Source organism: Corythoichthys intestinalis, chromosome 15 (genome assembly GCF_030265065.1).
Source record: "Corythoichthys intestinalis isolate RoL2023-P3 chromosome 15, ASM3026506v1, whole genome shotgun sequence".
NCBI lineage: Eukaryota > Metazoa > Chordata > Actinopteri > Syngnathiformes > Syngnathidae > Corythoichthys > Corythoichthys intestinalis.
In genome coordinates this window covers 5006783-5025644 of record NC_080409.1, presented here as the reverse complement: position 1 = coordinate 5025644, position 18862 = coordinate 5006783, and the positions used below count along the sequence as shown (strand labels likewise).

Sequence of the window (18862 nt, the reverse complement as noted above, 5' to 3'; positions counted from 1 at the left end):
TGTCCTTACCGTTCCTATGCAAACTTACGCCCTTGGAGACATCCAATCCATATGGACTGAAAGAGGCGAATGATTCGCCCCTCCCAGTCCTAGTCGATTGGATATCAAGCGCCGTCAATATAGGTGGGAACCTCTGGGTAACCCACGATACGATACGATACGATTTGTGATACAAAGGCCATGGTAGCAATTACTGTATATCACAATATTTTGATACAGCAATCATCAAAACATGGGTCAGGAAATCAATCTACGAAAGTCTACGACAGGGGTGTCCCAGTCCTCCTTATGAGCCCCTATCCAGCTTGTTTTCCATGTCACCCTCTTCCAACAGACCTGTATCAAATATTCAGGATCATTATCAGGCTCCTGCAGAGCTTGCTTATGAGCGAATCATTTGATTCAGGTGTGTTAAAAGAGGGAGATAAGGCTCTAACAACTAAATGATTAAATCGATTGAAGTTGATTAATGAATAAACTGCCAAGGACCAGTCCCGTTTGGGTCCTTGTTTGTGTATAATGTGCGCCAGTAATTAAAGCAAGAGAGTGCGAATTCACTGCTACACTCAGGTTTGGTTCCTGAATCAACACTACGGAGTATCGAGAGTTGGATTGTCTTTTGTGCTGTTAGATCCAGTGTGCCTCCGTCAGAGGTGAGTAATTGAAGTCAGTTGTATTGTTGTATTCTTTGTTAATGTGACGTTACTACTTAGCATGAAGTGCTAAGCTAGTTAGTTGACAAGCAGTACTCAATTTGGATATTTAGGGATGTACGGAGTTCCCATGCAGTGTACTCACTTTTGTTGCCAGGGGTTTAGATATTAATGGCTGTATTTTGAGTACTTTTGAGGGGAAAATAAATTAACTCTATTATATAAGCTGCACACAGACTATTTTTCATTGTGTCAAAGTGCCATTTTGTCAGTGTTGCCCCAAGAAAAGATATACTTAAATATCTGCAGAAATGTGTACTCACTTTTGTGATGCACTGTATCTACTTATCAATCAAACGCATATGCAACGTAAATGAGGCAGAGAGTAGAGGTACTGTTCATGTGGGGTAGCTGTATTTTGCTGTCGAAAATACTTACTTATTTCAGTGTGCACTGATGGTGCTCCGTGCATGGTGGGGAAAAACAGAGGATTCTTGGCGCTTCGTAGTGAACGTAAAAAGAAGCGCATCTTGAGTTTTTCAACGCCTGCATGAAGCTTATCCTCACCTAGTATCAACCCGACTACAAAGCCATCAGCAAAACCATGCAGCACCAGAAGTCGCATTAATGGTAATAAATGCTCCTCATTGATTAGCAACAGCATAAAAATGTTATTAAAAAGAATTTAGAGACTTATTGTTGTTTAAAAGTGTTGAAATTACATAAAATGCACACAATACTTGTATTTTTAGTTTTAAACATATTGTATGGCTCTCACAGAATTACATTTAAAAATGTGTGGTGTTCATGGCTCTCTCAGCCAAAAAGGTTCCCGACCCCCTGGCTTAGAGTCTCCTATCAACACAAACTCCAACTGTAAATTATCATAAAGAGAGTGTGCTTTGAAATTGGATTTGGATTGTATCTATGAATTACTGTTTTATAAAGAAAACCGATTCATAACAGTCTGCCTCTTCCTTATTCGATTTTGCTGTTTAGTTTAAAGAAAATAAATGAGTCATTAACGCAATTTATATTATCGCTTTGCCCAATTTCCGATCCATCGTTGCAGCACTACGATGGACTGAGAACTAACAACTGCAATGATTTCAACTCATCCATCAAGTGCAGATACGAATCAGGCTCTTTGACCGCTGGCTTGCATCAATGTGCTAGGGATACTGAAGAAGCCCAGTGGCTTTAGAGGCTAAGAAAGATCCCCACATTTAGACATATTTAGAAACCTGCAGTAACCACCAAAGTCGACAAGTTTAATCGGAGTCCAAACCCATGTAGAAATAGACGGCTTTACTGGCATTCTTACTAAGATAAGAATTCTTCTTTTCACTTTGTGTGTTTACACACAAGCTGTGGTTTGTGGGTGGGTTTGGGCAGGGAAATACCTAAATGTTGATGCAATCATGAGACCTTAACCCCTTGTAAGACTGGTCTAACCTCAAGTTTCTCTGCCTGAATGAAGACCTTTGTTCTCTAAGAAGCTTCACATTAAAAACTGCTGGAAAGGCCTGATTTCGCTGGAATAGAATAAAAGAATTTATGAGCTCATATAAAGTATGAATTGTTTCATAATAAAATAACACCCCTACACAATTGTGCGCACGTATACTAATCTTTGTTACCTCCGTGAAGTTGCCCCCCCATCGGAGGCAAATTTATAGAAAAATCATGTGATTCGTTTGTGCTGAATTTTTGTTAGTTTGTGTTGCTATTGTCTTTGAGATATTAACAACTCTTTTATTGGCCAATCTGAGGTAAACCAACTCACCATTTTAATTAAAAATGGCGTCAATCAGTTGTCCTACGTTTGTGCTGTAAAAAATTTTCACTTGTGCTACAATCGTTTTTGAGGTATTAAGATATTATTATTTCAAGTGATGACATCAATCACAGCACCTCCATCGTGGTTGACGAAGCTTACCAACTCTCTCAACAACAGAGGGGTGTCCCAAAAACTAGCGCAAACGTAGCACAAACAAATGGCAACCCTTCGGGTTCATTTTGCAGTAAATGGGGGGCTTGAGATATTAATTTCGAGTGATGACGTGACTCGCACCCCAGTCATTTCAAAATGTTTTTGTCTTCGACTATTTTTAGTCGACAGTTACTCAAAATATTTTCGTCTGTAATATTCAAATTCAAAGTTTTAGTCCAAAAATAATTAAATATAGACTATAGAAACATAGAATTCATAAGGATTTTGATGGGTCAGATTCGACCTTCAGTGCATCATGCCTTCAAGTAGGCGGCCATCCCACAATCCGTTTCAGTTATTTGCAGTCGGTCGCAGCGACACATGCGGCGATCCAAATTTATGTTGAAAGAGTATGAAAGCTGTACCGCATACAAACAGGAAGGATTCTCTTTGGAGTGAGTTGTTCGAGGATTCAAAGTAATTATTACATTTTTTTTTACCATGCATGCATTTTGAAACGTTGTGGGAAAAAATCAATGGGAAAATTAGTTACAGCACTGGCATTAAACTTCGCAATTTACGTAAAATAAATGCTACCTGCATGGTTGTTTTGCTTTTAATCAAGAATTGAGACTGTTTTATGTCCGTATCGATAAAGAATTCAGGGATTTAAGCATTTATTCACAAGAGTTTTCAACGGAAAAAGGTTTTTGTTTACATATGGCGGCCGCTAATTTTCTTACTGACTAGCCACATAGTTCACAATATTTAAGTAAAATAAATGCTACTTGCACCTTTTTTTTTTTTTTTGCTTTTAACCCTTGAGAGTCGAAGGACGCGCCGGCGCGTCCTCAGCGCACGTCGTCTTTGAAGCGCCCTCACGTTTTAAATACGTCACCCACATGCCGTTGGCTGGTCTCGTTTTAAAGTGCGGAAGTTGCGGTTTACTCTCATTATTTGAAGTCAATCGACCAATTAAAACGTGAGATATTGTCATTTAAGTTTTATAGTTTTATTTTCCTCTCAAAAAAACATTAAAACGCTGCATGGATCATTTGTTTGTGTCTATATTTCCATCATTTCTTGTCCTTTTTCAAAACGGAAGCTCCATGAAAAAAACCACAAATTAAACGAACCCTTTCGAAGTCACAGTGGAAGCACAAAATGCGTTTTTTAAATAAATATAACTGCCATGCGAGGTTCCACCGAACGATAGGGAGGAGTGTTCTGAAGCAGCGAGGTGGCGAGCCGACGGCCGTTTGGATCGAGCAGCGACTTTGTGTGACTTTGAGAATGAACGGAAAACTAAATTTAGCGCAAGCAATTGTGCTATTTGATCAACTTGAGGAAGAGGATGGTCCAAATTCGTCATCATCGTCTTCTTCGGAAGAGTCCTCGAGTGAAGATAGTGACGTATTTGAACACGTGGGTGATGCCATCGACGAGCAGAGGTAAGCAAACTCACTTTTTTTTTTTTTAGGCTGGAAAAAGTTTCTTTTGAAAGTTTCTTTTGATATTGCATGACAAAGTTAATTTTGATGCAATATAAGTGTGTGTTTGTGTATATAATAATAAAATGTGCATATCAGATCAAAGTCGTACGTGAACTGTGTGTATCCAAGGCAGGAATTTATAATTGTGGTGATCTTCTTTCTATATGAAGATTAGGGATGTAGCACATATTCAGCTATGGTATTCTTTCTATTGTCATACATATAGATTTCCATTATTATTTATTGCTGTACATATTTTTATTTTATACTTTATTATTTTCATAAATACTGACTTTTTTTCATGTACATTTATAGTGACAATGAAAGTAAAGTGAAATGAAAATGGAAGGGTGGAAAGAGGACCAACACCCCATGGAAGTGTGGGCTGTGTGATGTCGCCCTGTTTCGAATTCCAGGACGAAACTGCTTTTCGGAGTGGCATGCCTGAAAAAAATTTAACTTGTTTATTGTAAATATTTTTGAAAATACTTTTTTCCCCCCAATGTTATATATATATACATTTTTTCCCACAATCAGTCTTCTCAATTTGTGTATATAAATGTGTGTTCAAGAAGCTTGATTGTGTGTACATAGTTTTCATCAGGTGATGGGCCGCAATACCTAAACTCATAAAGAGATGGCCTCTAAAAACTTTTTGTGTTAGATGGTATATATTTTTTCACTGTTCGGTCTGCTGTATATAACCTGTTTTGACTAGAGCATGTATAAAGGCAAAAAACGCCTATGCTATACCTGTTCTTTATGTTGAATTGTCAAATATAAGACTATTTATTCTAAATTTTTTTGGTTGAATGTTCATCCTAACATGTTGAATAAATATTACAAAGTTTCAAAACGGTTCGTTACGCATGTTTGGTTGTCAATTGGACATCAAAATTAAAAATTTTGACAAAAGGATTGTGGAATTTTTGGTCTTTTTGGGCCCAAAATGATGATTTATAATTGGTCGGTGACGGAAACAACAGTTTGGACATGAAGTTCAAGGTGTCACAAAAAAAGGGACCAAACCAGGCCATCGTAAACAATTCTTTCTTTGAAATATAAAGGCAACTTCAAAGGCATGCAAAATCAGACAAAATAGGCCCAGACCTTAAAGGGTTAACCAAGAATTGAGACTGTTTTACGTTCATATCTATAAAGAATTCAGGGATTTAGGCATTTATTCAAAAGAGTTTCACCAGAAAAGCTCTGTTTACATAAGGCGGCCGCCACATTGACTGACAGACTAGCATCTTACTTCGACATATTCACGTAAAATAAATGCTAACAGCACTTTTTTTTGTGTGTGCATTAAACAAGGGGTGTCAAACGATTACAATTTTTAATCGAGTTAATCACAGCTTAAAAATGAATTAATCGTAATTAATCTCAATTCAAAACATCTCTAAAATATGCCATATTTTTCTGTAAATTATTGTTGGAATGAAAAGATAAGACAAGACAGACATATACAGTGGGGAGAACAAGTATTTGATACACTGCCAATGGGAAAACCCATTGGCACTGTATCAAATACTTGTTCTCCCCACTGTACATTCAACATACTGTACATAAGTTCTGTGCTTGTTTATTATAACAATAAATCCACAAGACGGCATTAACATTATTAACATTCTTTCTATTAAAAGGATCCACGGATAGAATGACTTGTAGTTCTTAAAAGATAAATGTGAGTATAAGTTATAGTAATTTTATATTAAAACCCCTCTTACTGTTTTCGTTTTAATAAAATTTGTAAAATTTTCAATCAAAAAATGAACTAATAGCTCGCCATTGTTCACGTCGCCGAGCGGGACCTCACATGGGCTCCCTGTGTCTTTAACTACGTAAGGTAGTGATTCAAATACACCACAAGGTGTCAATGGCGAGTTTTATATTAATTAGAGATCAAGCCATGGCAAAGTCTGAGTGGGTTTTATGTGTTTTTTTGCATAGCTATTTTGATTGGGAAAGCCACTTCTCTTTGCACTGAGCGCTTTTCTTTTTGTGAACATTATTTTTTTAAGAGATTGGATTTTTTTTTTTTTTTGTGCTTTCACTAAATGATACTGTAGCGACTTAACTGTTCCGCCCCAATGCATGATGGAAAGTTGGGCAACCATGACTGTCAGTGGTGGCTGCAAATGGTATATGTTCTGCGTTGTCTTCAATAAAGCATGTTAAGAAAAAGATTATCTCCTGTCATTCTTCCCCATGTCGCTCGCCACAATAGTTATGTTTATTGTGAAAATGTTGCCAAAACTTGCCAATAAAAGGCGCGGTTCAATCAACGCCTATGTCCACTTGCATTTCATTGCCTTTTAGCTCTCAGTGTGCTAAAATGGCTTCAATGTAATCTGTTTGAGGCAATGCATGAGCGGGTCATTCCATGCATGCGTTAAATGAGTCAAATATTTTAACGTGGTTAATTTAAAAAATTAATTACTGCCCGTTAACACGATAAATTTGACAGCACTACTTTTAACCAAGAATTGAGACTGCTTTACGTCCATATCTATAAATAATTCAGGGATTTAAGCACTTATCCAAAATAATTTTAAACGGAAAAGCTCTGTTTACATATGGCGGCCGCTACATTGACTGACAGACTAGCATCGTACGTCAACATATATATCTAAATAAATGCTACTTGCATGGTTTTTTTTGCTTTTAACCAAGAAACAAGACTGTTTTACGTCCATATCTGAAAGATTTAAGCATTTATTCACAAGAATTTTCAACGAAAAAAGCTCTTTGTCTGTGATTCCACTCGGTCAGCTCTGATGGCCACGCCAACAATGCAGGCCCCGTAATAATCGGCTCCGTGTCTCGGCAATATCATTATGAAGTCTAAGTTAAAGGTTTCCAACAATTTCAAATGAACATAGACGAGCACATATTGTAGCGTCTACAAGGAAAATGCCAAATTTGTGAAGATAATACAGACTCAGCAGGAAAAGCAGTACATTTATTTTCAATGAAACTCAAAGCCACAAACTGTTGTCCGAGTGCTTCACATCCTCTAGATAGACTTACTGACCAGAAAAGCCAAGTGGCTCAGCTTTAGACTGGCCAGTGTTTTAATAGGACGGCATTCTGAAGCTGATGCTAATGCTAACAAGAACGCTACGTTAACGCTAGGATTACATTTAGCATCTGATGATCACTCAGCACACACGCATTTTCGTCTCGTCGTCGTCTTGTAGGAAGAAAACTGGCATTCGTCACGTCATGTTTTAGTCTCCCAAACCACGTTTTTAGCTCGCCATCGTCATGAAAAAAATTGATCATCTGCGAAATATTTTCGTTATCATCACTGTTGATGAAAATACCACTGTTTGGATGTTTTAAAGATAGAAAGGTGAACATCGGTCAGTGGTAGAGGTGCTTGCTGTGCGGCATGCCCAAAAATTGGAAAGGAAAAAAGTTATGAATATGATATGTGGAGGAGCTTTGCATCCCCCTAACGATGTTATTTGTGGGTGGTATACAAATGTAATTTGCTCATTCATTTGTGTATGAAACGTACCTGACTTCATGCTTTGTCACAGGAAAGATGTGACAAGCATTCTTAGAGCAATGAAAAATAAACATGACAAACGAGTCGACCTATGCATGAATGTGCACTGTATCGCGTGTGCACTTACACAAATCCATAGGGGCAGGTTTTGGCGCAGGTCAAAGGTCGGCACCTGGGCACAGGGATGCTGCACTCACACACCTCGCAGCCAAAGTCGTCCCTCTCGTATCCCGTGGAGCATTTCAGGGGACAATGTTTTCTCAGGTCAGGGCAGGAGTCATCTGAAAGAGTTGAGGGGGAGGTCAGCCGGTCACAGGCAAAAGACATCTGTCAGAAGGTTGCGTGGGGCAGCTTGAAAGCTAATGCCCATTACAGAGTTCGTCACCATGACTGCAGTCAAGCTGTGACAGATATGAAACTGTGTTTACAGCTGCCTATGACAAATGTTTTGTTTTTCCTTTTGACATCGTTAGCGGAAAAACATTTGCAAATACAGAATGTATACCCTCCGACTGTATTGCATGATATGAGCGACAAGTCATTCACACTATTGACGATGATACACGTCCAATACATTTGAACATTCGTTCATTCGCTGCCAACCCTCCCAGTTCAAATGAATTAAACGTCTTCAATAGATAAACTCGTTTAAATTCACAGCAGAAGGATGAATAGATCCGTTGTCTATCATCATTTTTTCAACTGCTGTATTTGTGTGGCTACTTAAAGGGAACCACCGACTTAAAGACTTTTGGCTCCAATAAGCCACAATTGTTCTCTTCTACTGAAATATGTTATTAGAAACACTTTTTATTGCCATTGATTTAAAAATCTATATTATTTACTACATGTTTTGACCTACAGAGGGCGCCATGTTTTACGCGGTTGGGCTGGACTAGGATAATATCTCTGCTCTATACAAGCGAAGCTAGTATGACGACTAGCATGATTGTGTCACATTCTTCTGCTGGTAAGATTTTTTTTATTACAGAGCTATGGGATGAGTTCCCGACGTCGTACCTGCATCCAATTCCAGCTCATCAGCAATGTCTTTAAACCGATCCTAGGCGGCTTCCCAAGATATTGACTTGCTGCCATTTGAGAGTTTGTATTCTTGAACCCTTGGTTGCAAGCATCCTTCCCTTGGTTTTTTTCCATGCATGGGTATAGAGGAAGAGAATATTGTGGGGCTTTTCATGAAAATTTAGGGGCCTTGATGAAGTCTTACCTTCATGAGTCAAAAATACAGATATGATAAGATATACTTTATTTTCCCAGCTGCAGTTTTCAGAAAAGGGAGAAACTGTTAAAAGTTAACAAAAGTGCAGTGAAAGTACCTTTCACAGAAGTAGTAATACATAAACATTTCTAGTTGTCACGTCTGGGGGAAGGTTCTGTTCTGTCTAGGTATATTGTCGTCTCTCTTCCTGTTTTATTTGTTTCCACCACTTACCCTTCCTGATGTCTCACCTGTCTCTGATTGTGATTACATATTTTTCCCACCTGTGCTCCGGTCCTCATGTGCTTAAATTGTTTGTCACTCCCTACTCTCAAACCAAAGTGTCGTCGCCTTTTGTTGTCATTACAGCCCAATGCCATTGTCACAGTAATTCTATATCGTAAGTTTTTTATAGGGTTCTGCCTGAGTTTGTTGTTATTTAGCAAATCATGCCTAGTCGTTTCTTTTAGTCTACGACTCCATTGCATTTTGCCTGGCTCCTTTGTTTCATGTTTGTATTATTTTGTTTCTTAGCCTGTTATTTCCTCCTAGAGCGCCCTCAGTTTCTTCATTTGCGTTATTAGAAGAACTGAATTCTGCATCTGAGTCCGCTCCATTTTGTCTAAGTGTGACAATAGTAAGATGCTTAATACGAAATATGCATATATTTGTAGACATGTGCAGTATTCCAAGTTCAATCTAATCACTCGATTTCTACCAAACATGTATGAATATTGCACCATGTCGCTTATTAAACTGATAATTATTTTTGTTGAACAGTTTGATAACCGGCAACAATTCAGTCTGGTTTTAGGAACCTTAAATTTCCAGCCAGCAGGCATTGTGGCATACTCATAGTGGGATATGTGATTCAGGTCGGACACAAATTTTCTGCGCCAGTCTGGTAACAGACTACTCATAAAGCATTTAGACGAAATGAGGATTCCTGGCTTCCATAGCAGTCCACACCAGACCAGCAATTTGCAACTGCACCGTCAGGCCACAATACTGTATCTGATTATACTGTCCAATGCAGCCCGACAGAACAGCAGCATGATTCTCAGCTCCACTCCATCGACCCTAAAGCTGCGTTCAGACCGGGAGCGTTTTTTTCCCCTTGTCGCACGATTGGTTCTAATATAAGGCTGCAACAACTGTGCCAGTGATTACAGCAAGAGAGAGTCCACTGCTGCAACTGCTGCTGCTGTTGGGTTGCTGAATCAATGATATTACGAAGTGTCGAAGAGATTCTTTTGTTTTGTTAAATCCAGTGTGCCTCCATCAGAGGTGAGTAATTGAAGCCAATTGTATTGTTTGTTGATGAGATGTTACTAGCTTAGCAAAGAGTTAGCGATTATGCTAATCAGTGTCTTCAGTGTGGTTTGTATTGTGTTTTTGAAGAAGCATAATAGCATTTGAGTTATTGTTAGATAATAAAGTCTCATTTCTTTTTATATATATATATATATAAAAAAAAAAACGCATAAACCTAGTCATATACCAGCTTAGTCTCCTTTCAACACAAACTCCAACTTTGAATTTTCATACAAGAGGACAACTGTTCGACAGAGAAAACTGGTTTATTACAGTCTGCCTCATTTGAATTTGTTGTTTAGTTTGTTTAAAGAAAATGATTCATTGACACAATTTATATCAGCACTGTGCCCACAAGAAGTCTATCAGCAGCACTCTATTTGAATGAACAGCACTTTTGTCTGATTTGTGTCCTGAAAAATGATTTTCATGTTTCACACTCAGAACCATTATTAAAAACTTTAACAAGTTTTATGTACTTAACTAGAGATACAGATATGCCGGCCGGAATATCTGTACATCTATCGGTATGAGCCTTTTTTTTTTCAAATCCGACCGATGGAAAAAAATCAATTTAAAACTTGGGATCGTGCCATTTTTCAGAGGATCGGAATCAGGAGAAACTGATCAGGATTTATAATTAAAATAGATTTATTTGTTTTTCTGCTTCATGCTCGTACAGCCTCCATCTCCCTCAAGCTGTTTTTCTTGGTCAGTAGTGCACTGAGAGTTTTGCTTGTTAAAGTTAACGATGATTGACAGGCGCCGAAGCTTTGATATTGCCAGAGAAGCATGGCAGCACTACCTTCAAAGATGCCGAATGTGTCAATCATCGTTTAGCTTGTTAAACACTAGTGTACTGAGGCAATTTATTGAGTGTGCGTGTGTGCATGGCTGTTCTCAACAGTGAGCGGATTTGACTGGACCCTCTCAATGAAGCATTTAATGGAGAGTAACATTTTTCTACGTCACTCTTGTATAAAAATAATTTGCATTAAGAAAGCGGCACGGTAGGAAAGGAACAACTTCATAAGAGATGTTTCCGAGTCTAGGAAATTAAGGCACTTCTGGAGTTTTTTAAAAAAAAATTTATTTGTGTGATTCAATAAACATTCTTTATGCATTTCAATGAAGTTCAGTGTTTGCATCATTCTTTTATTTATAAGCCAATTCTTACTTTTACTGCCCAAAAAAATCTGTTATCAGTCCTGAAAATATTGGTCGATCTCTACTTAAAACAGTACAGTTGTTGACTACAGTACAGTTAAGTCAGAAAGCTGAAATAAAATATTTTTGAAGGAAATAGTCATTCATTTTGTCATCATTGTTACTTACAACATGCCTAAAACAGCTTTAAGTTAAATTGAAAAAAGTGACATTTATCAAATCATTTAATCGTCTGATTGAGCGATTATAAAAAGTAATAATAATAATAAACATGAATGTTACATGTGCAAGTACTTTGTGCATACTTCGATTAAAGCATGTCACAAAGATGTTCTTATGACATATGGAAAGTGTTTAATTTTTTTTTGTTAAAAGGAATAAAAAATTAAAAGCACACTGTCTCTTTTGGGGCTTGCTTTCAAATGTGAGCAATTTCAGGCCCAAGAAGCCATTTCATCTTATTGTCAAACCATTTAATCGACTTCTTTCAGAAATTCCACCATACTTGAAGCAATTTCTTCCAACACAAACGGGTAAAGTGGACTTACTATTGAGACACTGGCACAGCAGACATCCATTGATGTTTTGATAGAAGCCATAAGGGCAGTCGTTCTCGGAAAGGCTGCAGTTTTCTAGAGGAGGACACACCATGGGGCTGACTGTTTCATAAGAAGGTTCTGGAGAAAGAAAACAGAAACCACATCAAAACAGTTATTATGTTCATTTTCATTTGTTTGTTGCATTAGTTCAGCCATCGCCTGTTGTGTTTTTTTTTTTTTTTTTTTTTTTTTTTAGCGCCAACTGCAAATCACTATCTATTCAGACCGCTTTCAATTTCGAGAAAAAGAGTAATTGCAGATAAATACAGAGCAATTACAGTGGAGGGGCACGATTAGCCCGGTCAAACATCTTCTGCCACGTCCAAGTAAGAGGAACAGCGCAACGACCTGGAACTAATTATCATCACACACCAAAAAGGGGGATCCACTGCAATTCAAATGTGAAAGTGCACTTCAGTTTACTTAACCCATAGGTGGGTCTCCTTTTTGACATGGCAAAAAAATGACACATGGCAAATCTATGGAAGCCCATTCCCACCACAAACAAACAAACAAACAAAAAAACAAAAACAAAAAAAAAGATGAAAACTTTTTTTCCAACAAAACAAGCCCATTTCCGCCTCTAGAAAAAAAAGTTTTTTTGTTTTTTTTTTTACTTGCTGTTGTAAGTGATATGTATGATATTGTAGTTTTATTCACCCAACCATTGTGTACAGGTGCTGTGTCGCACTATGGTTGGAAGGGGGCAATGGACATCATAGAAGTGAGTCAGTACAGAGTTCAGTTTGTCTGTTTGCAGATAAAAAACGCTGTTAGACAAGCACTTACTGTACGTTGATTGACATACTGTACATCGAGACTACGTGCATTTTACTTTTTACACATGCTGCCTGAAGTTGTGGATGACTGATGGAAGGCTCCAGTTACGCTCCACCTTCGTTAAGGTTGCATGGGTGGGCAGGGTGGCGTGGCTCAGTGGTAGAGTAATTGTCTCCCAACCCAGAGGTTGTGGGTTCAATTCTCCGCCCTGATGAACACGTCTAAGTGTCCTTGAGCAAGACACTGAACCCCACATTGCTCCTGGTGCTGCGTCACCAGTAGGTGGATGGTGAGATAGTGTAAAGCGCTTTGAGCGCCTTGAAAGGTGGAAAAGCGTAAGTGTAACACCATTTACCAAGGTTTTTCTAATAACTTCATAAATTGTAATTTATAGATCTGTTGCACATGCACCAGTTCTTATAAATGAAACAATGGACTCATGCTGTCAAAAAGTTTGTGATCGATATCTGCAATAAAAAAAAAAAATTAAAAAAAAGAACATACGACTTGTGTTTACATTGGACATAGATGACGAGCTCATAATATTCTGACTATAACCAGGTGAAAAATACCTTGTAGTATTTGCTTGTTATAACAAAATCCGTTTCAGCATTTCTGCATTCGGCAACTGCCATATTATTTGTAATTTCGCCTCATTTTTGTCACTGATGTGGCCGGCTGGCGTATCAATCTACACCTTACAGGCTGCACACATTGTTAGAGTTTTGTCCACAAACCATCAACAAAGTGATAAGAACATATATACAATCTTTTAGTTGGAAACTAAAGCAGCGAGCCACATAAATTAACGTATTTTCTCCTGCTTGTTTCGATTTAAGGTGCATGGCGGGGTACATCCACATTGGCGCTTCGTAGCTGGTCGGTGATCAAAACAATCCATTTACGACCATATATAGCCGCTTTCAGTTGACACAACGACGCACAGCACAGAAAGTCCCACAGCTTTATCTACATCATCCTGAATCCATTTGGAGATTTCGTGGGTTCCTCTGGTTTGACTTTGCGACAAGAAGTGCGACACGGCACCTGTACACAATGGTTGGGTGAATAAAACTACAATGTCATACACATCACTTACTTCATTTTGTCGAGAAAAAGTATACCATACCTTCACAAAATCACGAATAAGGTTGCCGTTGAGTGCAACATCTACATCAGACATGTCCAAAGTGCGGCCTGGGGGCCAAATGCGGCCCGTGGTCAAATTTCGGCCCCCAGCCTCTGTCATAAGATCAATAACGTCTGGCCCGCACACAGACTTAATAAATTGGTCAGCAGTATTGCTACCATTACCCCGTGTGACCCTTGACTTCCAATTTTCTAAAATGGCAACAATCAACCACAACAACAACAAAGTTGACTACGACGGCCAACGCTTCAAGGATAGGTGGAAATTGGACTATTTATTCACTAAAATACGCAACAACTGTGCTTGCCTCGTTTGCAAAGAAACAGCCGCTGTTTTTAAAGAGTTTAATGTGAGGCGATATTACCAAACAAGACACGCTGACATGTACGACAAGACTACAGGGAAGATACACAGCGAGAAATTAAGAAACTTGAAGCTAGTTTAATTTCACAGCAGCAGTATTTCGCAAGACCCCGAGAATCGAAAGAGAACGCCACAAAGGCTAGTTGTGAGATTGTTGAAATCATTAATAAAAAAAAAAAAAATAAAGCAAATGTGACACACAGAATGGCTTGCTAAAATTTGCTTAAATATATTGTTCTATGTAAAGTACGTCGGCCAAGGTCGGCCCCCCACATTTTTACCACACCAAATCTGGCCCCCTTTGCAAAAAGTTTGGACACCCCTGATCTACATCATCGGCTGAAGCCTACAAGTAGCTTAGCTTAGCTTGTGCGTAAGGACTTCAAGAAGTAAAAAAAAAAGAAATACATTTTCCAGTGGCAGAAACGGGCACCAGCAAGTAAAAAAAACAAAACAAAACTTTTTTTATACTGGCGCAAATGGGCTTCTTGTTTTGTTGAACAAAAAAGTTTTAACACTTTTTTCCCCCTTTTTTTTAGTGGCGGGAATGGGCTTCCATACATATCCATTTTGCCACATGGCAAAGAAAAAATGCCACATGGCAAAATCAATTTTGCCACGTGGCAAAAAAATGCCGCATGGCAAAAAAAAATGCCACATGGCAAAATCAATTTTGCCACATGGTCAAGAAAAAATGCCACATGGCAAAATCCATTTTGCCACATGCCACAAATACCACTTTTGGCTCTCGCTGTCTCTCCAGAATAGATTGAACATGTAGCGCCGTCAGTGGCAGCCAATGAGCTCAATGATAAGGATTATTTCTGCATGAAAGGGTTAATGAGCCGATGTCGAGCCTATAGCTTCTGGAGTAAAACCGCAGGATCACAGGAGCTTCCAACGCATGCTCATGAAGACATAAAACACATCGGTGGATGTTCAATGATGCAGAAAACACATGGCCTTACTGTATATACCTTCGCAAAAAGGGCAACACTCTCCTGGTATCTTGACGGGATTCTGGCAGCTTTGCTTGCAGGCCATGGCCGTGCAGTGCGGCTCTCCGTCCACGCACTGACAGAAAGTGCAGTCATCCTCTTTCCACTGCTCCTCGTGGGCTCGCAGCTTGTTGTTTACCCAGCAACTGGCTTTCGTGCTGTCGACCGACAGTAACTCCACATCTGGGGAAAAAGAAAGGAACAAAGAAAATAAAAAAACTCATTCAGATTTATGCGGTCGTTTGGTTTGGCGACCTTGGAATGAATTTAAAACCAATGTATGTTGTGTGCCCTTACTGTAAGCGGGAGTTGGGAATACGATACTCTGAAGGGGAGCTAATAAGAAGAGGAAACTGGCCAGACACCAAGATCTATGAAGAAGACGCTGTTGGATTTGGAGGACTTAAGTTCCTGACTTATGAATGGATTTCACTTAAACGAGGGCTCGGAATGCAGCTTTTTCATCATGCGTCCCCGACAACGTTTCAACTTGCTGGGGGTCACGGTCATAAAATGCTTGGCTGCCCCGAAAGCAAGGACAGTGATAATTTGACTACAAAGCAAAGAGAAGTTCAGATGCGTAGTTCAAATGCTCTTAATCAGGAAGTTTGGTGACAGTTTGAAGAGCCTGCATGGCAAACCATTCCGCTTTCGGCCTGATATGATGAACTACTTACTTGGGGTATATATTTAATTGGATCAATTTAAGTATTTAGTTTTGTTACACAACTTATTAGCAGCACAAAGAGGTCATCATGGTAGTTGTGGACAGTAAAGAAGTAAAAGTACTTCGCTTCTGTACTTACTTGGTAGCTTTTCAGTTTTGGTCGATTTTAACGTCAGAAGCGGTAGTGTTTTGCCTTAAGGAAGACTGCGTTTCCCATGAGGAACAGCGCACACCCGCAGTGTCGTAAAATCATCAATGAATCAAAAATCAATCACTCGGTCGCCTGCAAATGGATTAGACACATTTCTGTTTCCAGCGGCTGTGTGAAGGATGAATAGTAATAAGGTAATGAATTCAGTTGTGGCTAAACAATAGCATATGACAGTTAGCAACCGTGTGGCTTAGTGTGGCTATCGTCAGCGCTGTCGAGTTTGGATGGGGTGGGGGTGTCACGCCAGCTAGTGAAATGTTTATTCTGAATATCCTGGTAGCCTGCCTTTTTTTTCCCCTCCTCAGACAAATTTTTTACCCTGCCATCTTTGCAGAATTAGGACGAAAGCGTTCGCATAGACGTATGCCGTAAAGCAGTTCCCGCCACCCTCCTCAAAATTAATTAGTGTCGGTGAAAGCGATACAGACCCCCTCAAGACATGAAAGAGGTGTCATTCAATAGTTTTCAGTCGACATATCACAAATGCTATGAAAATATTTTATTAAGGTTGAAAGGTTACCGGGTGTTGCTTTAAGCACATTTTTGTCTATCTGTACTTTACTTGAGTACAGAAATGAAGTGGTACTTTTTACTTTTACTTCACTACCTTTTACAGCAGGTATCTGTACTTTTTACTCCACTACTTTTCCAATAGCGTACCGCACGAATGCTATTTTTAGACCGTGATGTCGCCATCGTAGCACGGAAGTGGGTCATTATAGACACGCCCTCGCATATACTCCATGTTATTTCTGCTTGTTTTCTCTGGTTATCTTTTAAAAAAGAACATGCCGATCAAACACATGGAACTCTCGACATTACGACTTAGGATGGATGTTTTCTTCATACGTTTCCCAAAACCAAAAACACGGGAAAAAAAATGCGAAGAATGGATCAACTTGCGAGAACGTCCAAAAGACCAGCTTAACGCCAGCAAGGTGAAGCCAGTCACATTTCATATGCAGTAAACATTTTGTTGGGGGCCATGATCCTACAGTAACAAAGAGGTAAGCCATTTTTATATTTTTACTTATTTTTTAGCGTGGCATTTTGCCGTGCTGCTTCTGTCTGACAATGAATGACCAGAAAAAAATTAAAATGGTATCTGACTGCCACTGTCATCTTTTCTGTTGTACAAAAACAACTCTAGTAAGGGGGGAGTGTAAATAAATTATAGAAATAAGATTTGTTTTTAATGGAAAAAATTAAATGTTCGTTGGCTGTCACTGAGTAGCATTTGCGATCGCTCGATCGGACAGAATTGGTAGGTTTAGCTCAGTTAACATCTCGTTCGTACACTATTTCCTTGGATTTACTATTCGGGACAAACGGGAGGTTGACCTGCCTAGCAACAATTGCTAAAGTCATGAATATTAATTCATCCATTGTTGCCAGCGTTACAGCGTAGTTTCGTTTTCATGCCTACTGCGCAATCGATAATACCGTAACTGAGAACTAGAGGCAGCAACATGAGTACAAGCATGATGCGGCAGGTGAAAAAGATATTCACCAATAAAAACCACCGCACTCTTGTACAGTAGGTGGCGGTATGCACCTGATAGTTGCTTGCAATCCAGCATTAAGATAAAAAATTTTTTGAGCTTGTTAAGCTTCTGTTTACAGGGTAGTAAATTTTTTCGATTGTTTTTTCCATACTGCACAGAAAACAGAACTCAATTAATTTTCTGAAATTTCGTTCTTTAAATATTGACTCAGATCTCTGTTTGTATGTATATATACATATACAGTATGTATATATATTAGATTTTGGCATCTGGAGAAAATGTTTTAAAATTTAATTTAAAGTAAAAAATAAATGTACTTATTTTTACTTGAGTATTTTTTTTCCCTAGGTACTTGTGCTTTTTTTTGCACCTGTATCTGTACTGTTACTTAAGTAAGAATAAGTGAGTACTTCATCCACCACTGCATCATGGTGAAGCTCTTCCACGACATTCCCATTGCCACTGTGGTCTTCATCAATTTTTTCCCAAACAGTATTTCCTTCAGATTTTGACCCTCTGAAATTACTACTAACATACTACTCCCAATCACACCTAATTACCACCACCATTTAAAGCAAAGCCTCCAAACAGTCACAATCAGATCGTCAGCGCTACAGCACACTCCTGCTTGTCAACAGTCTTTGAACAATTGTCCTGCTCAGCTTTCTTCTGCTTGACCCAACTACGGCAGCTCTTCAGCCATCTCTGCCTGTCCTGCTCGTCCCGATGATGCCAGTTCTCCAACCCGATCACACTGCTCAGGCCTGACCTGCTCGACCCAACCACACCATTCCTTCAATTCCTGTTTGTGTTCATTGCCTGCCAACCTCAATAAAACCTAGTGTTCATGTTGTGCAACTGGTTCCCCGGTCTTGTGCCTGAAAACGTGCCCCAGTATTGATGTAACTGATCTGACTGACTATCAACAAGGGATGTCCCAGTTTTGATTTTGAATACTGATGGCTAAAAACAAGAAAAAGTCACTTTTTTTAACTGAAACTTGTATTTTAGTTTGATTACGTATCGTTTAAAGCACCATTTCAGATTTTTTTTAATGATAGATAAGCGCTCAAATATTTTTTGCTCACTTGCCAGTGCCCGGCTGTGCCCCTGTATTGTATTAGGTCTAGTGACACCCCTGAGCATGAAGTTTGTTTTAGTGGACCTCATAAAATGATGTGGCTTGTCAGATGGCCACAAGCCATGTGTTTAACGCTTGTGTTATAAATGGTCCTTTCACATTTAGCTCTTTTGAATAGGTTATCACTACAGTAGGCGACGTCCAATCCA

General features: G+C 39.0%; 1 protein-coding gene across 1 annotated transcript in view; it reads right to left on the bottom strand.

Moving 5' to 3' along the window:
• crim1 (cysteine rich transmembrane BMP regulator 1 (chordin-like)) overlaps positions 1–18862 on the bottom strand; it is a 127475-nt gene that overhangs the window by 45675 nt on the left and 62938 nt on the right. The window contains exons 6-8 of the mRNA XM_057859292.1: positions 15169–15372; positions 11848–11976; positions 7727–7880 (exon numbers count right to left, since the gene is read on the bottom strand). Of these exons, the coding sequence (XP_057715275.1) occupies positions 7727–7880; positions 11848–11976; positions 15169–15372 (487 nt within the window). The remainder of the gene's footprint in view (positions 1–7726; positions 7881–11847; positions 11977–15168; positions 15373–18862) is intronic.